Source organism: Schistocerca gregaria, chromosome 4 (assembly GCF_023897955.1).
Source record: "Schistocerca gregaria isolate iqSchGreg1 chromosome 4, iqSchGreg1.2, whole genome shotgun sequence".
In the NCBI taxonomy this organism is placed as follows: domain Eukaryota; kingdom Metazoa; phylum Arthropoda; class Insecta; order Orthoptera; family Acrididae; genus Schistocerca; species Schistocerca gregaria.
Genome location: NC_064923.1, coordinates 786,032,478 through 786,050,162, shown reverse-complemented (window position 1 = coordinate 786,050,162; position 17,685 = coordinate 786,032,478). Strand labels below are relative to the sequence as shown.

The 17,685-nt window shown below is 43.3% G+C and overlaps 1 protein-coding gene across 3 annotated transcripts in view; it reads right to left on the bottom strand.

The window, feature by feature from the left end:
- The window catches only part of LOC126267437 (sodium/potassium/calcium exchanger 3-like), a 292,258-nt gene that overhangs the window by 58,642 nt on the left and 215,931 nt on the right, over window positions 1-17,685 (bottom strand). For all 3 annotated transcript variants that reach the window (XM_049972698.1, XM_049972697.1, XM_049972699.1), the window contains one exon: window positions 10,414-10,506. In XM_049972698.1, coding sequence (XP_049828655.1) covers window positions 10,414-10,506 — 93 coding nt within the window. The remainder of the gene's footprint in view (window positions 1-10,413; window positions 10,507-17,685) is intronic.

The following is a 17,685-nucleotide window of genomic DNA, read 5'->3' as shown; positions in this document are numbered from 1 at the left end:
CTCAACAGTAGTTGTTAAAACAAATGTTATTTTTCGAATATTGGGCAAATCAATATTATCTCAGCTTCTTTTCTGAAAACTTCCATATAGCTTTATACACAGTATGTTATATATCAAGCTAAAATTTATGAAAAGGAATTACTTTATTTCTGATGATACAATCATTCAGTGCTAGCTCTGAATGTACAGTTTGTAGTAACACAATTCACATTTTCCGTCACACTTCACATAGTGTATACCGGGAACTGTCTGCCAGGCATGCACAATGTGAACTGACTGGGCATGGCCTGTGCTGCCCGAGTTGTTGTTGTTCTGCCGGCAGAGGCCGTGGCCGAATTCTTGCGTGCCCTCTGGTGGATGGGACTTTACTAGAGGCAACTACTGTTCATGATGCGCTATGCTGATGTGCGCCTCCCACGACCTTTCAGGTGGCTACTGCACTCCTCCTTCCGGGGGTGTAGCCACTGTGATCCACTGCGTCGGAAGGTGGAGTGTCGTGCAGTAGTGATGACCTCCACATCCATTGGAAGGCTGGAGTCAGGGGGACCTGCCAACCCTCGAGCCAGAACCTTCGAGTACAGCTGGAAGTGACCCACACAAAGAGGCCCCCGTCATCCCGCCACCGGAACCCGGGACAGAACGGGCGAGAAGCTGTCGAACTCCAGATCCCGGTTCATCTCGGGAGGGGCAAGACTCAGTGGTGGGGACAATGGGGAAGGGACGACCACAGGTGAACCAGCCTCCTGGGAAACCGGGCACGGGAGGGGGGGCAGCTCTCACCGGGGCATCCCTAACGATGGCGATGCCTGTGCTGGAGCTACTGGAGGCTGCCATGGCTGAGAACCATCGCAGTGAGGCGGAGTCACAGGTGGGAGGGGTGGTAGCGTACCCTGAGAAAACAACACGGGTGCCGGCAATGGGGAAGCCGGCACCCGAGGGGTCGGAGGGTGGGTGCCCAAATGTGGACGTAGCTGATTTTGGTGACGACATACCTCACGGTCCCCTGCCTCCAAGGTATAGAGCCGGTGGCCATTGTGGCGCAGGACCACCGCCGGTATCCAACATGGATTGTGACCAAACCTACGTGCCCAGACCGACGTACCCGGTGGAAAGCCAGGTACCCCGTTTTGCAAAGACTGGCGAGGACCGGGCTGGAGGAGGTGCAGCAGAGTCCTAGGTTGGCGCCCGTGGAGGATCTCTGCGGGGATGCGTTCTCCCATCAGTGTGGTCCGGTATGCCGTCAGGAGACACGTCTATGCCTCCAGCACAGGAAATTTGTGCACATACTTTTTCATCTGCATCTTAAATGTGCACACCATGTGCACGGCTTCCCCATTTGATTGTGGATGAAAGGGGGGAGTGCAAATGTGCCGAATACCGAAGTGCCTACAAAAATCCTGGAAGGTCTGTGAAATAAACTGAGGTCCTTTGTCCGATACCAGGGTGACTGGCAGACCTTCCACAGAAAAGATTTTTGCTAGTGCCTGGGTTGCAACTTCTGAAGTGGTTGAGGAGCAGTGAACCACATATGGGAATCGGGAATAAGCATCAATGACAATGAGCCAAAAGCCATTGAGAAACGGGCCCGCAAAATCTATGTAAACACATTCCCATGCCTGGGTTGCAGGTGGCCACGAAGAGTACGCTGACCTGGGAGATGCCTGTTGGCTCACACACTAGGAAATGGCGGCCGCAAAGTGCTCAATTTCTCTGTCAATACCGGGCCAGTACACATGTCTGTGAGCCAAGTTTTTAGTATGGGAAACACCCCAGTGCCCCTCATGTAATAACGTGAGGACCTCCCTTCACAAACTTGCAGGAACAACCACACGAGGAGCTGTATCATCGGTAGCCAGAAGGAGAACTCCTTCCAAGACTGAGAAGCGGTCTCGTAGAACAAAATAATTACGAAGAGGGTCCGAGGACCAGCCTGGAGGTCAGGACGACCACCCCTGCTGAACAAAGCAAACTACTTGCCGGAGAACTGGGTCAGCTGCCGTTTCCCTGGCAACTCTAGAACTAGTGATAGGGAAGCCATCAACCGCTTGGCAGGACGCCACATCCAAATGAAAACACATAATCTCCTCCTGATCGAACTTAGGATCCGTGCCCACTGGAAGATGGGAAAGCGCGCCAGCGTTGGCATGCTGTCCGGTAGGGTGAAAATGAATGTCATAATGGTAGTTAGGGAGGAACAAGGCCCAGCGCTGAAGTCTGTGGGCCGCCCTATCCGAGATCTGAGAGGCGGGGCCAAATAACGATATTAATGGCTCATGGTCAATGATTAACTGAAACTTCGGGCCATACAAATAAGGGTAAAACTTGGTAACAGCGTAGACAATGGCCAAAGCCTCTTTTTCCACTTGGGAGTAATGCGCCTGTGCGGGACTAAGAGTTTTAGATGCAAACACCAGTGGCTGCTCAGAGCCATCCGTATTGCGATGGGCCAGGACCGCCCCCACTCCATACTGTGAAGCATCTGTAGCCAGGACCAACGGCTTATTGGGGTCAAAAGTAGAGAAACAAGGCGCTGACGTGAGGAGGCCCTTCAACGAGGTGAACGCTCGCTCGCATGCAGGCGACCAATCAAAAGGAACACCCTTGTGCAGAAGGCAGTACAGGGGGTGGGCTATGGTGTAAGCCCTGGGAATGATCCGGAGGTAATAGGCAATCTTGCCTAAAAAAGCTAGTAACTCCTTCAGTGAAGCGGGCCGTGAAAGGTCGACAACACCTCGGACCAAACTTCCGGCTGGATGCCGTGCCGAGAGATGGTGTAGCCCACATACCCAATGGACGGTTGGAAGAAGTTCGACTTACGCAGGTTGCAACGCAGGCCCACGGACCTGAATTTGAGAAAGGAGGTTCGAAGGTTGTCTAAGTGTTCCTTCGTGCTGTGGCCTGTGACAATTATGTTGTCCAGGTAATTAATAGAATAAGAGATTGTCGACGTGACATGCTCAAGATAATGCTGAAATATCGCCGAGGCACTGGATATTCCGAAGGCCAACTGCTGGTGTTGGTAAAGGCCAAACGGGGTGTTGACGACTGCCAGCCATTTGGAGTCCTCATCAAGTGGTATCTGATGATAAGCCTCCGAAAGATCGATTTTCGAAAAATATCGGCCTCCCACCATGGCGGAGAACTATTCATCAGAACGAGGCAAGGGATAGGTGTCTACCACCAATTGGGAATTAATGGTGGCCTTGAAATCGCCAAAAGACGTGATTTTCCCGAGGGTTTCCTGACAATAACGAAGGGCAAAGCCCACTCACTAGAAGAAATGGGAAGAACGATTCCGAGGGCTGTCAGCCAGTTGAGCTCTGCTTTTACCTGAGGGCAGAGAGCCAATGGGATCTGCCTCGCGCATAGAAAAGCCGACGCCTTCAACGTTAAGTGAGCTTCAAAGTCTGAAACATGTCCTAGGCCCTGCTCAAAGATATCCTGAAAGTCAGAGATCAATGATTCAAATGATTGATAGGGAACGTTGTCGGAGACCAACTGTATGGTGTCTGCGATAGATAAACAGAATGCTTGAAAGGCATCGAATCCAAAAACGTTAGCGGAGTTCACACCACTGACAACAATGAAAGTAAGAGGCCGAGTGACTGATATGTAAGTAACATCGTTAGCAAATTGACCCAGTATGGGAATGAACTGTTTACCATAACCACTTAGACGCTGGTAAACTGGTGACAATGGGGGAGACCCAAGGTCGGAGTAAGTTTGTGCATTCAACAAGGAAACTGCTGTGCCCGTATCTACTTGCAGGTGTAATCGGTGCAACCGAACGGACACCTCGATAAAGAGTTTGTGTGCCGATGCGTCGGGAGCCTGGCCTGATGAAACTTGCTGAATGTGAATGTCCACGTCCTCTGTACCTGCTTCCTTCAATTCTTTTGAGGCTGAGCGGCAAACTTTAGCAATGTGTCCAATTTTATTACATTTGTGACAAACGGCCCAATGCTGGGGGCACTCCGACCGATCATGATGTATATAGCACGGCGCACAGGACGGTAACAGGGGCCGACGGCCAGAACTCTGTTTACGCGCCGTGCGGGAGCGGCCGTAACGGCCGGATTGTACCGCTCGCACGTCGTCCACCCCGGATGCAGTGGACGCGGCCGCGCCGCCCTGAACCGCCGCGACGTCGCACCACGCTTCCAACTGTTGACCTGCGGTGTGAGAGACTTCATACGATTGAGCAATGGACAGGACTTCCTCGAGGGAAGGGTCTTCCAACTGCAGGACCCATTGCTGTACCTCCCTATCAGGGGCCAAACGAACAATGACGTCGCGCACCATAACGTGGGCATACGACTCTCGCTACTGCTCCGTGACAGAATGACGCTTGCGACTAAGACCGCGCAGGGTAGCGGCCCACTCCCGGTAAGACTGGTGGGGCTGCTTCTTGCACTGTTAGAACTCGACCCTAGCCGCCACATTTGTGCGGCGGCGATAATATGAAGGCAGCAACGAACACAATGCATCAAAAGACATGGACGAGGGTTCCTGCAACAGCGTGAGCTGCCGCAAAACTTGATACAGTGAGGGAGATATCCAAGACAACAAGACAAGAAAAGAGCATGGCATACCTCTGCATCGGCAACATGAAACGCCTGGAAATGCTGCCAAAGGCAATGTTCATATGCGTCCCAATCCTCTGCTGTCTCGTCATAGGGGGGAAAGGGAGGAGGGAACGGTGCTGGAGCAGACTGCGTGGAGAGCAATGCCGGAAGCACTTGTTTCATGGTTGCCATGAGCTCCGTCTGCTGCTCAACCAAAACCCACACTAAATCCTCCATGCCGTGGATAAGCTGCGAAACCGGAACGATGACGACACAACATGTGAAAGAATGACCCTACTCGTCACCAATTGCGTAGTAACTCGATTCACGTTTTCTGTCCCACTTCACATAGTGTATACCGGGAACTGTCTGCTAGACATGCCCGATGTGAAATGACTGGGCACGACCCATGCTGCCTGAGTTGTTGTTGTTCTGCTGGCAGAGGGCGCGGCCAAATTCTTGCGTGCCCTCTGGTGGACGGGACTTTACTTGCGGCAATTATTGTCCATGATGCGCTGTGCCAATGTGCGCCTCCCGCGATCCTTCTGGTGGCTACTGCACAGTTAAAATTATTTTTTTTAGAAACATTTGAAATTAAGAATTATTTGGCACACTTAAAATTTCTATTATTAATTACACAATCTAGTACTGTTTATTATATTTATTTCTAGATTCATTTAAGAAATAATAATTGAAATTGATAGAAATTTATTTGTCAAGAAAAACTGTGAACCCTTTGGAATGTCATTATCACCACAACATGAAGAGTGGTTAGTGATGTGATCAGTCATGTTTTTGTATTTTGGGCGAACAATGTAATTTCAGCTTTGTTACTGTGAAAATTCAAAGGACTGTATGATATACTAAAATATGACAAAAGTATACTAATGTAGAAACGAAAATCTGGAAGTAACAATCTTCAAAATTATTTAGGTCAGTTCAGCCATGAGGACCTAAAATGTGAAAATTTCAGCTTCAAGAATCACAGTCCAAGGCAAGAAGAACTGGAGCCAACTCTTTAGTTTACTTGGCATTATTGTAATCTTACTGCTATCAAATCTTCAGGAAAGACTTTTCTTATTGTGGACAATAGCAGGAAATAGGAAGGAAGGGGAGGATTACAGTGGGTACAACTACTGCCTTTCTCTCAATTGTGAATGACGTAATAATAGCCTTTGAGAATAAAAAGAAAGCTACACTTCTTTTGTGTGATTTAAGTAAGGCATTTGGCTGTATTTCTCATGATATCTTACTTGCTAAACTCAAATATATGGTGTACAAGGCTCTGCACTGGCAGTAATTGTACCATACCTAACCAATAGCAAACAGTTTGTATCTGTCAGAAACAGGCAGTCACATGTGCAAGAAGTTAAATCAGGGATCCCATAACATTCTGTCCTTGGGCCCTTCTTTTTCATAATTGCAGTCAATGATTTCTTCAGTGTGTTCTTAATACTGTTACTTGTTATGCTGAGGACACAAATTTACTAGCTGAGCATGAGAACACATTAGTTCTGCAATATATAATACCAGATGGCATTGAAGCAGCACTAAATTGGTTCTCATCAAATACACTGCTATGCAGACCTGTTGAAAAACAGCAGATTATACTAGTATTGTAAAAAGAGGTAGAGTTGAAGGTGGTTAAAATTTTAGGAATTCATGTAGACTCTAAGTTAACATAGAAAACACATATCAACCACACTGGAACAAAATTACCTCAAGAGACTTGTTTATTGTGGAACCTGAGAGGCTTAGAAACAAAAGAATATTTAAGAGTTATTTATTTTGGGCTCTTTCAGTCACACATAAAGAGTATGGACTGCTGAATTGGGGGCATTCTCCTCACATCAGTGAAATTCTAAAACTTCAACAGAAGGTGGGAAGGGCAATGAGTCATGCTGGTGAGACCAGAACACTGCCGGCCATTGTTTATACCGTTCCACATATTAACAGTCATTAATCTCTACATATGTGTCATGGGACTGTACATGAACACAGTGTAGCAGATTTCAAAATGAGTGAAAACATATAGCACTGTAACACTAGATTCAAAATAAAATTATATGTACCAAGGCGCAGGCTGGTAAGTACAGGGAATTCCCATCTAACCAATGGCTTAAGAATATTTAATAAACTTCCATTTTCTGCTTGGTCAGCTCACATAAGTAGCTTCAGAAGCAAGCTACTAAGCATTTTACTTATTAAACCTTTTTATGATACAATTGAATTCATGAGTCTAAAATCAGCTGGCATTAATTTTTAAGATTTTCGTTATGTCACACCATTGACTGTATTTACGCTGGAGAGCCAAAGAAACTGGTACACTTGCCTAATATTGTTTAGGGCTCCTGCGAGCATGCGGAAGTGCTGCAACATGACATGGCATGGACTGCAATAATGTCTGAAGTAATGCTGGAGGGAACTGACACCATGAATCATGCAGGGCTGTCCACAAATCTGTAAGAGTATGACGGGGTGAATATGGCCATTGGAAGTGTTTAAACTATAAGAATGTTCCTGGAGCCACTCTGGTAGCAATTCTGGATGTATATGTGTCACATTGTCCTGCTGGAATTGCCAAGTCCATCGGAATGCACAAAGGACATGACTTGATGCAAGTGATCAGACAGGGTGCGTATGTACAAGTCACCTGTCACAGTCATACCTAGGTGTATCAAGGGTCCCATATAGCTTCAACTGCACATGCCCCACACCAGAACCTTCACCAGCTCACATGCAGGGTCCATGGATTCATGATATTGTCTCCATACTCGTACATGTCCACCCACTCGATAGTTTGAAACGAGACTCGTCCGACCAGCATCATGTTTCCGGTCATCAACAGTCCAATGTCAGTGTTGACGGGTCCAGGTGAGGCATAAATCATTGTGTCATGTAGTCATCCAGGGTACATGAGTGGGCCTTCAGCTCCTAAAGTCCATATCGATGACATTTTGTTGAATCGTTCACATGCAGACATTTGTTGATGCCCAGCATTGAAATCGCAGCTATTTGGGGAAGGGTTGCACTTGTGTCATGTTGAATGGTTCTATTCAGTCATTATTGGTCCCATTCTTGCAAGATCTTTTTCTGGCTGCAGCAGTGTTGTATATTTGATGTTTTACCGGATACCTGATATTCACTGGACACTCGTGAAATGGTCGTACAGGAAAATCCCCACTTCATCGCTACCTCAGAGATGCTGTGGCCTACCACTCATGCACTGACTATAATACCATATTCAAACTCACTTAAGTCTCGATAACCTGCCACTGTAGCAGCAGTAACCAATCTAACAACTGCGCTAGACACTTATGGTCTTATAAAGGCATTGCTGACTGCAGTGCCATATTCTGCCTGTTTACATATCTCTGTATTTGAATATGTATAACTATACCAGTTTCTTTGGTGCTTCAGTATATTTATTATTTTATTGTTTATCCTATCATTTCTAGGTTGTATTTGGAATATGTAATGCTCATTTAATTCTAAGGTATTGAAGGAAAATGTCATATGCTATCAATGTAAAATGCCTAATCCACCTCAGGTGGTGAACAGAAAATAAAGAATTTGAGCCTGAATCTCCTGACTACTGATTGTGCACTTTTTACATGGCTCCACGTTAGCTGTGTAACAATCAGTAGCCATCGTGAATATAGTGTTGATCTGTGTGTGGTGTCAGGGGAAAAGGGAAATGTTATCTGTTGGCAAGAACAAGTAGAGATACTGCAGTAGTTGCACACTACAAAAACTACTCAAAATTACTAAGAAAAGTTATTAAAAAAATCAAGGAAGTACGCATACTGTCATAGGTTGGTAATTCTGACAACAGACTTCAGGCTATATGGAATGCAGTGAAATGAGAGATAGGACAACCAGCCACAGAACAGGATAACATCACTATTGGACTAAATGGAAAGGATGTAAATGATGAATCACAGCTAGCAAATTTATTTAATAATCATTTCTTAAATATAGCAGAAAGTACAGGGGCATACAGTTCAAGAGAAAAATCACAGCAGTATATTGAAAGAGCAATTATCATAAAATTCAAACAATAGAAACTCCAGGTAGGAAAATAAACACTGCAGGACAAGATATATTACTACTTACTGTAAAGAAGACACATTAAGTTGCATACAGGGACAATTAAAAGACACTCACACAAACCTTTCGGCCACAGCCTTCATCAGCAAAAGAAAAGAAACACACCATTCATACACAAAATCAAGCTCACCTCATGCATTGCGCCAGAATGCAAATGTCATGTGGGATGCAAGCAGTAATCTAGACGGAGCAGGGAAGGGGAAGGTATAGTACTGTATGCATTGGGAGAGACATAAATGGTCTCTGACAGAGTATGCAGGGACTACAATGCTAACAGGCACAGCATCAGGAGGTTGTGGGGCAGGGAGGAGGGGGACAAAAAAGAAAAAAAGGAGAGGAGCGGGGGAAAGACTGATGGCTGCATTGGCAGAGGATGGGTAACAAAGACTGTGTGATATGAGAATGGGGAGGAAATGACAAGACAGAGGGGGTTGGAAACTGTTGGGTGTAGGATGTGGGAAGTGTGTGTGTGCAGGCAGGGGCTGGAATAATTGTGGGGGCACAGAATGTGTTGTAAGGACAACTCCCACCTGTGCGGTTCATAAAAGCTAGTGGTGGAGGGGAGAATCCAGATGGCTCGGGTAGTGAAGCACCCGTGGAAATCAATCACGTTATGTTCAGCCGCATGTTGTGCCACAGGGTGGTCTACTTTCTTCTTGGCCGCAGTTTAGTGATGGCTGTTCATCCTGTTGGGTGGCTTGTAGCTAGTCATACCAGTATAAAAGCTCTGCAATGACTGCAACAGAGCTGGTTAATGACATGGCTGCCTTCACAGGTGGCTCGGTCCCTGATGGGGTAGGATAACTCCGTGACAGGGGTCGAATAGGAAGAGCTGGGTGGGTGTACTGGGCGGGTTTCACACCTGGGTCTTCCACGGAGATATGATTCTTGTGGAAAGGGACTGGGATTGGGAGTGGCAGAGAGAACACAACTTTAGGAGCGGTGGGAAGTATCTCGGGTAGGATGTCGCTCATTTCAATTCACGATTACAGCCTGATGAAGGATCTAGTTCAGTTGTTCCATTCCAGGATGATACTGGCTGATGAGAGGGGCACTCATTTGTAGTGGATTCTTGAGGGTGGTGTGAAGATTGGGGGTATTTGGAGGTACTAAATGGAAAATCTGTAGTGGAATACGTTTGAGGGGCATTGCCAATCTGTGAACGTGTTTATGAGGCCCTGAGTGTACTGGGCAAGGGAGTTCTCATAGGCTGCATGAGAGGGATCAACTGGCCACTGCCAAACTGTTGTTGAGAACAAAGTTGACCACCTGGTGGTACAACATGCAGCTGAGCAGAATATGCTCAATTTCAATGACTGCTCTCAACCTGAGCCTTTTGGATCCTTCCCTCCACCACCACCACCACCACCACCACCAGCAAGAGCTTCTCTGAACTAAACAAATGGGAGCTATCCTTACAATACATCCTCTGCTCCCATAATTGTCCTGGCTTCACTCTCAGGTAACCCACTGTCCCTGCACCAAATAGTTTCCCATTCCTCTGTACTACCATCAATTCTCAATTCACGTACTCTAGCTCGTTGAAGAATAAAATCTGAAAGCTAGCAGTTTTCTTCCTTTTTTGTGCACCTATTGACAACTCAATGATTCTGCTTTTTGGTGGATAGTACCCTTTAAACTTAAAGTATTTACATGTTAAAGAGCAGACTTCTTGCAGATTTACTCTATCACTTGCTAAAATTTAGGCATAATTCTTTCCAGAAATATTAGTAAGAACCTGTTTCAGAGGCAGAATCATCTATGCCATCATAGAGTGATCTGCTTGGCTTTGTGTTGCAGCAACTAATTTTCCGTCCAATGCAGCACAGACCTGTGGAGAAATTTTAACAATTAGCTTTTCATTTCATTACTAATATATAACATACTGCCAGACCAATTTGTGCACAAATGATTAGATTCATAAATGGTGCATCAATATTTTACAAGATATGTTTCCTCATAAACCTCACAGGTTTCACATGAAATTAGCTTCACATTGTTCTTGAATTTACAACATTCCTTCATAATAGACACATTTTTCTACAATATAAATTACAAAATAAAAATACATGCCAACATTTTACAAATACATCTATATTCAGCAAGCAATGGCAGTGGGTGGTACAGCACATGTCCCACTGTTATCAGTGACTAGGGCTTTTTCCTGTTCCATTCACATATGCACTGTGGTAAGAACGACTGCTTAAATACCTCTGTACACGCTGTAATTAGACTAATCTTGTCTTCATGATTCGTGTGGAAGTGATATATAGTCAGTTGTTATATATTCCTAGATTCAGCACTGAAAATTTTTAAGTACAAAGTGTACAACATTACTTCCGCCGTTTGCGGCGGTAATTAGCAGTCGAAAGAAACAGATCGCAGACATCAGGCAGTTAGCTTGGACCTCAGTCAACATAACCTCATTCAAATATTAGTCGATTTGTGTCTGCATCATAAAATTGTTCTTGATTGAAAATGTCAGTTTACAAGTCTAATTCTCATCATTTGCGGGAGGTGTTACCGTTTTGTTTCAATATGAAGAAAACAGCAGCTGAGTCTCATCAAATGCTCTCAAGTACATATTGTAAGAACACTATTAATGAAAGAATGTGTCTTGAGTGGTTTCAGCACTTCAAGAATGGTGATTTTAAAATAGTAGACTGGCATAGTGGTGGAAGAGAGAATGTTTTCGAAGAAGCAGAATTGGAGACATTGCTGAGTGACGACTTGGATCAAACTCTAGAGGAATTGGCATGATTAGTGGGAGTGACACAGCAAGCCATTTCAAAATGTCTCAAGGCTATGGGCATGATTCAGAAAGAATGGTCTTGGGTCCCGTGTGAGTTGAAACCAAGACATGTTAAACAGCATTTGTGTGTTTGTGAACAGTTGCTTCAGAGGCAAAAATGCAAGGGATTTCTGCATCACATTGTGACCAGGAAGGAAAAATGGGTTCATTACAATAAACCTACATGGGAAAAATCATGGGGATATCCCGGTCATGCTTCCATGCCGACGGCCAAACCGAATATTCACGGCTCCAAGATTATGATCTGCATTTGGTGGCACTAGCTCGGTGTCATGTACTATGAGGTGTTAAAACCAAGCAAAACAATCACAGGTGTTTGTTATCAAATGCAGTTAATGCATCTGAGCAAAGCATTAAAAGACAAACAGCCGCAATACAGCGAGAGGCATGATAAAGTGATTTTGTAGCATGACAGTGCTCCACCCTGCGTTGCAAAAGAGGTCAAAATGTACTTGGAAACATTAAAATGGGAAGACCTATCCCATCCGCCATATTCTCCAGACATTGCTCCCTCTGGCTATTACCTGTTTAGATCAACGGCGCATGGCCTGGCTGACTAACACTTCCGATCTCATGAAGAAGTCACAAATTGGATTGATTCATGGATCACTTTGAAAGAAGAACAATTTTTTTGATGCGGGATTTATACACTCCCCAAAAGATGGGAGGAAGTAGTGATGGAAAATACTTTGAATGATACATGTGTAACCAATTTGTTTCATTAAAGCCTAAAATGTTTTGGAAAAAACAGCTGAAGCAAAGTTATACACCTTGTACATTTTTGTGGGATGGTTTGCATCTATTTTGAAATGTCTGCCACTTTAGTTGTTTCATCTTTGTGACACTCTCCCATGGGCCAAAGAAACCTGTTACCATTTTTGCTGCCCTTCTTTGTATCCACTTATATGCCCTGCTAGTCCTGTTTGTTAAGGGTCCAACACATTTGAATAAAATTCTTGGAGGGGTTACACAAGTGATTTCAGTCTCCTTTGTAGACTGATTGCGCTTACCATCATTCTACCAATAAACTGAAGTCTACCACCTGTTTTACCCCCCAACTGAGTCTATGTGGTCATTCTATTTCATATCCCTACAAAGTTTTATAGCCAGATATTTGTATGAGTTGGCCGCTTCCAATTGTGACTCATTGTTATTATAACCATAGGACACTACCTTTTTTTTATTTTTTGTTTTGTGAAATCACAATTTTACATTACTGAACATTAAAGGAAGTTGTAAATCTTTGCAGCACTTTGAAATCTTATTAATATATGACTGAATATTTGTACAGTTTCTTCTAGACAGTACTTCATTGTACGTAAATGCCTAATCTGTGAACCATATGAGATACTATAAATATTTACAGAATGAGATTTTCACTCTGCAGTGGAGTGTGCACTAATGTGAAACTTCCTGGTAGATTAAAACTGTGTGCCCGACCGAGATTCAAACTCGGGACCTTTGCCTTCGTGGGCAACTGCTCTACCATCTGAGCTACTGAAGCATGACTCACGCCCAGTGCTCACAGCTTTACTTCTGCCAGTATCTCGTCTCCTACCTTCCAAACTTTACAGAAGCTTTCCTGCGAACCTTGCAGAACTAGCACTCCTGAAAGAAAGTGTACTGCAGAGACATGGCTTAGCCACAGCCTGGGGGACATTTCCAGAATGATATTTTCACTCTGCAGTGGAGTGTGTGCTGATATGAAACTTCCTGGCAGATTAAAACTGTGTGCCCAACCGAGACTCGAACTCGGGACCTTTGTTACACTCTCCCGAGTTCGAGTCTCGGTTGGGCACACAGTTTTAATCTGCCAGGAAGTTTCACTATAAATATTGTCTGCAAGGTCATAAACATACAATATGAACAGCAAGATTCCCAGCACACATCCCTGGGACACACCCAGAGTTACTTTTAGATCTGTCGATAATCTCTATCCAAGATCATGCTGTGTCATCCCTACCAAAAAAATCCTCAATCCAGTCACAAATTTCACTTGATACATCATATGAGCATAGAAATGGTACTGGGACAAATGCTTTTCAGAAATCAAGGAATTCTGCATCTACCTGACTGCCTTGATCCATAGCTTTTAGTACGTCATGTGAGAAAAATGCAATTTCAGTTCACACGGTCTATGTTTTCAGAATCCCTGCTGGTTAGCAGGGAGGAGGTCATTCTGTTTGTGATACTTCCTTACATTTGAATTCCTTTCAGTATGTTCTAAGATTCTACAACAAATGGATGTTAAGGATAGTGGACAATAGTTTTGTGAATCATTTCTATTACGCTTCTTGTAAAAAGGTGTGACGAATGCTTTCTTCCAACTGCTGGACACAGTTTTATGTTCAAGGAATCTACAGCAGATTATAGTTAAAAGAGGGGCAGACTCAGCTGCGAATTCAGCATAAAATCTGATAGGAATCCCATTAGCCTCTGGAGCTTTATTCATTTTTAACAATTTTAGCTGTTTCTCAATGCCAAAGACACTAATATCTATTTCAATCATTTTTTCAGTCATATGAGGATTCAATTCAGACAATCCTCCAGATTTTTCCTTCTTTAAGCATTTGTGCTTTTGGTTTGCTACCCTGTATTTCAGTTCCTATCTTGTCCATGAGTGACTGGACTGCTAGAACCAGAATTTCTTTGAGTTTGGGGAAAAATGTCTTGACAATATTCTGCTACAGTAGTTACTGGGGGCTTTACTTATTGCTCTCTTGACAGACATACACATTTCATTCAACATTTCTCTCTCTAAAGCCCTCTACTTTATTTAAAATTTATCATGCAAAATCTCAGTTCTGTTAGGAGTTTCTTTACAGTGACTGTATACCATAGAGGGTCCCTCCCATCATGAACAGTTCTACAGGGTATGTATTTATCCACTTAGCTATTCATTTAAACTTGAGTCATAGGCTCCTGTCCTGAGCTAAAAGTTTGAAATTCGCCATTTTATATGATACTACCAATTCTTTATCTAGTTTAATTAACATATTAATATTTCTACTTGTTTTAATTATCCTTAGTACTTTGATAATCATTATTACTACAACTGCCCTGTGGTCACTAATACCAGATGCAAAGTGGACATCTTCAAAGAGGTGAGGTCTCTTTGTTGCCATTAGATCCAATATATTTCCGTCATGAGTCAGGTTCCTAACTATCTGCTCTATATAGTTTTCAGAGAAGCACTAACAAAACTGTAATTTTCCCAATTAAATGGTGAATGATTAAAGTCTCCACCGATGACTACAGTATGATTGGAGCATTTAAGTACAAGTGAACTGAAGATTTCTCTAAAGTTTTTGGTTACATGAGTAGATGAGTCTGGTGATCGATAGAAGGATCCAATTACCATTTTATCCCCACATTGACATTGAATGTTGCCCGAACAATCTCACATGCACCTCCAATTTCCATCTCGGTGGATTTGAATTTCCTACTTGCCTATTTGCTTTACTGTATGGTTAAATGATGATGGCGTCCTCTTGGATAAAATAGTCCCCCGTTCGGAACTTCGGGCGGGCATTCTACAGATCGGAGTGTGGAATGTCAGATCCCTCAATCTTGCAGGTAGGTTAGAAAATTTAAAAAGGGAAATGGATAGGTTACATATAGTTACATATAGTGGGAATTAGTGAAGTTCGGTAGCGTGGAGAAACAAGACTTCTAGTCAGGTGAATACAGGGTTATAAACACAAAATTAAATAGGGGTAATGCAGGAGTAAATTTAATAATGAACAAAAAAATAGGAGTGCGGGTAAGCTACTACAAACAGCATAGTGAACGCATTATTGTGGCCAAGATAGACACAAAGCCCACGCCTACTACAGTAGTACAAGTTTATATGCTAACTAGCTCTGCAGATGATGAAGAAATTGAAGAAATGTATGATGAGATAAAAGAAATTATTCAGGTAGTGAAGGGAGATGAAAATTTAATAGTCATGGGTGACTGGAATTCAAGAGTAGGAAAAGGGAGAGAAGGAAACATAGTAGGTGCATATGGATAGGGGGTAAGAAATGAAAGAGGAAGCCGTCTGGTAGAATTTTGCACAGAGCATAACTTAATTCAAGAATCATAAAAGAAGGTTGTATACATGGAAGAGTCCTGGAGATACTAAAAGGTATCAGATAGATTATATAATGGTAAGATAGATATTTAGGAACCAGGTTTTAAATTGTAAGACATTTCCAGGGGCATATGTGGACTCTGACCACAGTCTATTGGTTATAAACTGTAGATTAAAACTGAAGAAATTGCAAAAAAGGTGGGAATTTAAGGAGATGGGACCTGGATAAACTGACAAAAACCAGAGGTTGTACAGAGTTTCAGGGAGAGCATAAGGGGTCAATTGACAGGAATGGAGGAACGAAATACAGTAGAAGAACAATGGGTAGCTCTGAGGGATGAAGTAATGAAGGCAGCAGAGGATCAAGTAGGTAAAAAGAAGAGGACCAGTAGAAGTCCTTGTGTAACAGAAGAAATATTGAATTTAATTGATGAAAGGAGAAAATATAAAAATGCAGTAAATGAAGCAGGCAAAAAGGAATACAAATGTCTCAAAAAATGAGATGGACAGGAAGTGCAAAATGGCTAAGCAGGCATGGCTAGAGGACAAATGTAAGATTGTAGAGGCTTATCTCACTAGGGGTAAGATAGATACTGCCCACAGGAAAATTAAAGAGACCTTTGGAGAAAAGAGAGCCACTTGTATGAATATCAAGAGCTCAGATGGAAATCCAGTTCTAATCAAAGAAGGGAAAGCAGAAAAATGGTAGGAGTACATAGAGGGTGTATACAAGGGCAATGTACTTGAGGACAATATTATGGAATGGAAGAGGGTGTAGATGAAGATGAAAGGGGAGATACGATACTGCGTGAAGAGTTTGACAGAGCACTGAAAGACCTGAGTCTAAACAAGGCCCCCGGAGTAGACAACATTCCATTGGAACTACTGACGGCCTTCGGAGAGCCAGTCCTGACAAAACTCTACCGTCTGGTGAGCAAGCTGTATGAGACAGTCGAAATACCCTCAGACTTCAAGAAGAATATAATAATTCCAATCCCAAAGAAAGTAGGTGTTGACAGACGGCAATACTGACCTTACGACTTATCCTAGAAGAAATATTAAGGAAAGGCAAACCTACATTTCTAGCATTTGTAGACTTAGAGAAAGCTTTTGACAATGTCGACTGGAATACTCTCTTTCAAATTCTGTAGGTGGCAGGGGTAAACTACAAGGAGCGTAAGGCTATTTACAATTTGTACAGAAACCAGATGGCAGTTATAAGAGTCGACGGGCATGAAAGTGAAGCAGTGGTTGGGAAGGGAGTGAGACAGCGTTGTAGCCTCTCCCCGATGTTATTCAATCTGTATACTCAGCATGCAGTAAAGGACACAGAAGAAAAATTTGGAGTAGGTATTAAAATCCAGGGAGAAGAAATAAAAACTTTGAGGTTTGTTGATGACATTGTAATTCTGTCAGAGACAGCAAAGGACTTGGAAGAGCAGCTGAACGGAATGGACAGTGTCTTGAAAGGAGGATAAAAGATGAGCATCAACAAAAGCAAAATGAGGATAATGGAATGTAGTCGAATTAAGTTGGGTGATGCTGAGGGAATTAGATTAGTAAAATGAGACACTTAAAGTAGTAAAGGAGTTTTGCTATTTGCGGAGCAAAATAACTGATTATGGTCGAAGTAGAGAGGATATAAAATGTAGACTGGCAATGGCAAGGAAAGCGTTTCTGAAGAAGAGAAATTTGTTAACATCGAGTATAGATTTAAGTGTCAGGAAAGTCATTTCTGAAAGTATTTGTATTTAGTGTAGCCATGTGTGGAAGTGAAACATGGACAATAAATAGTTTGGACAAGAAGAGAATGGAAGCTTTCAAAATGTGGTGCTACAGAAGAATGTTGAAGATTAGGTGGGTAGATCACGTAACTAATGAGGAGGTATTGAACAGGATTGGGGAGAAGAAAAGTTTGTGGCACAACTTGACCAGAAGAAGGGATTGGTTGGTAGGACATGTTCTGAGGCATCAAGGGATCACAAATTTAGCATTGGAGGGCAGCGTGGAGGGTAAAAATCGTAGAGTGAGACCAAGAGATGAGTACACTAAGCAGATTCAGAAGGATGTAGGTTGCTGTAGGTACTGGGAGATGAAGAAGCTTGCACAGCTTAGAGCAGCAT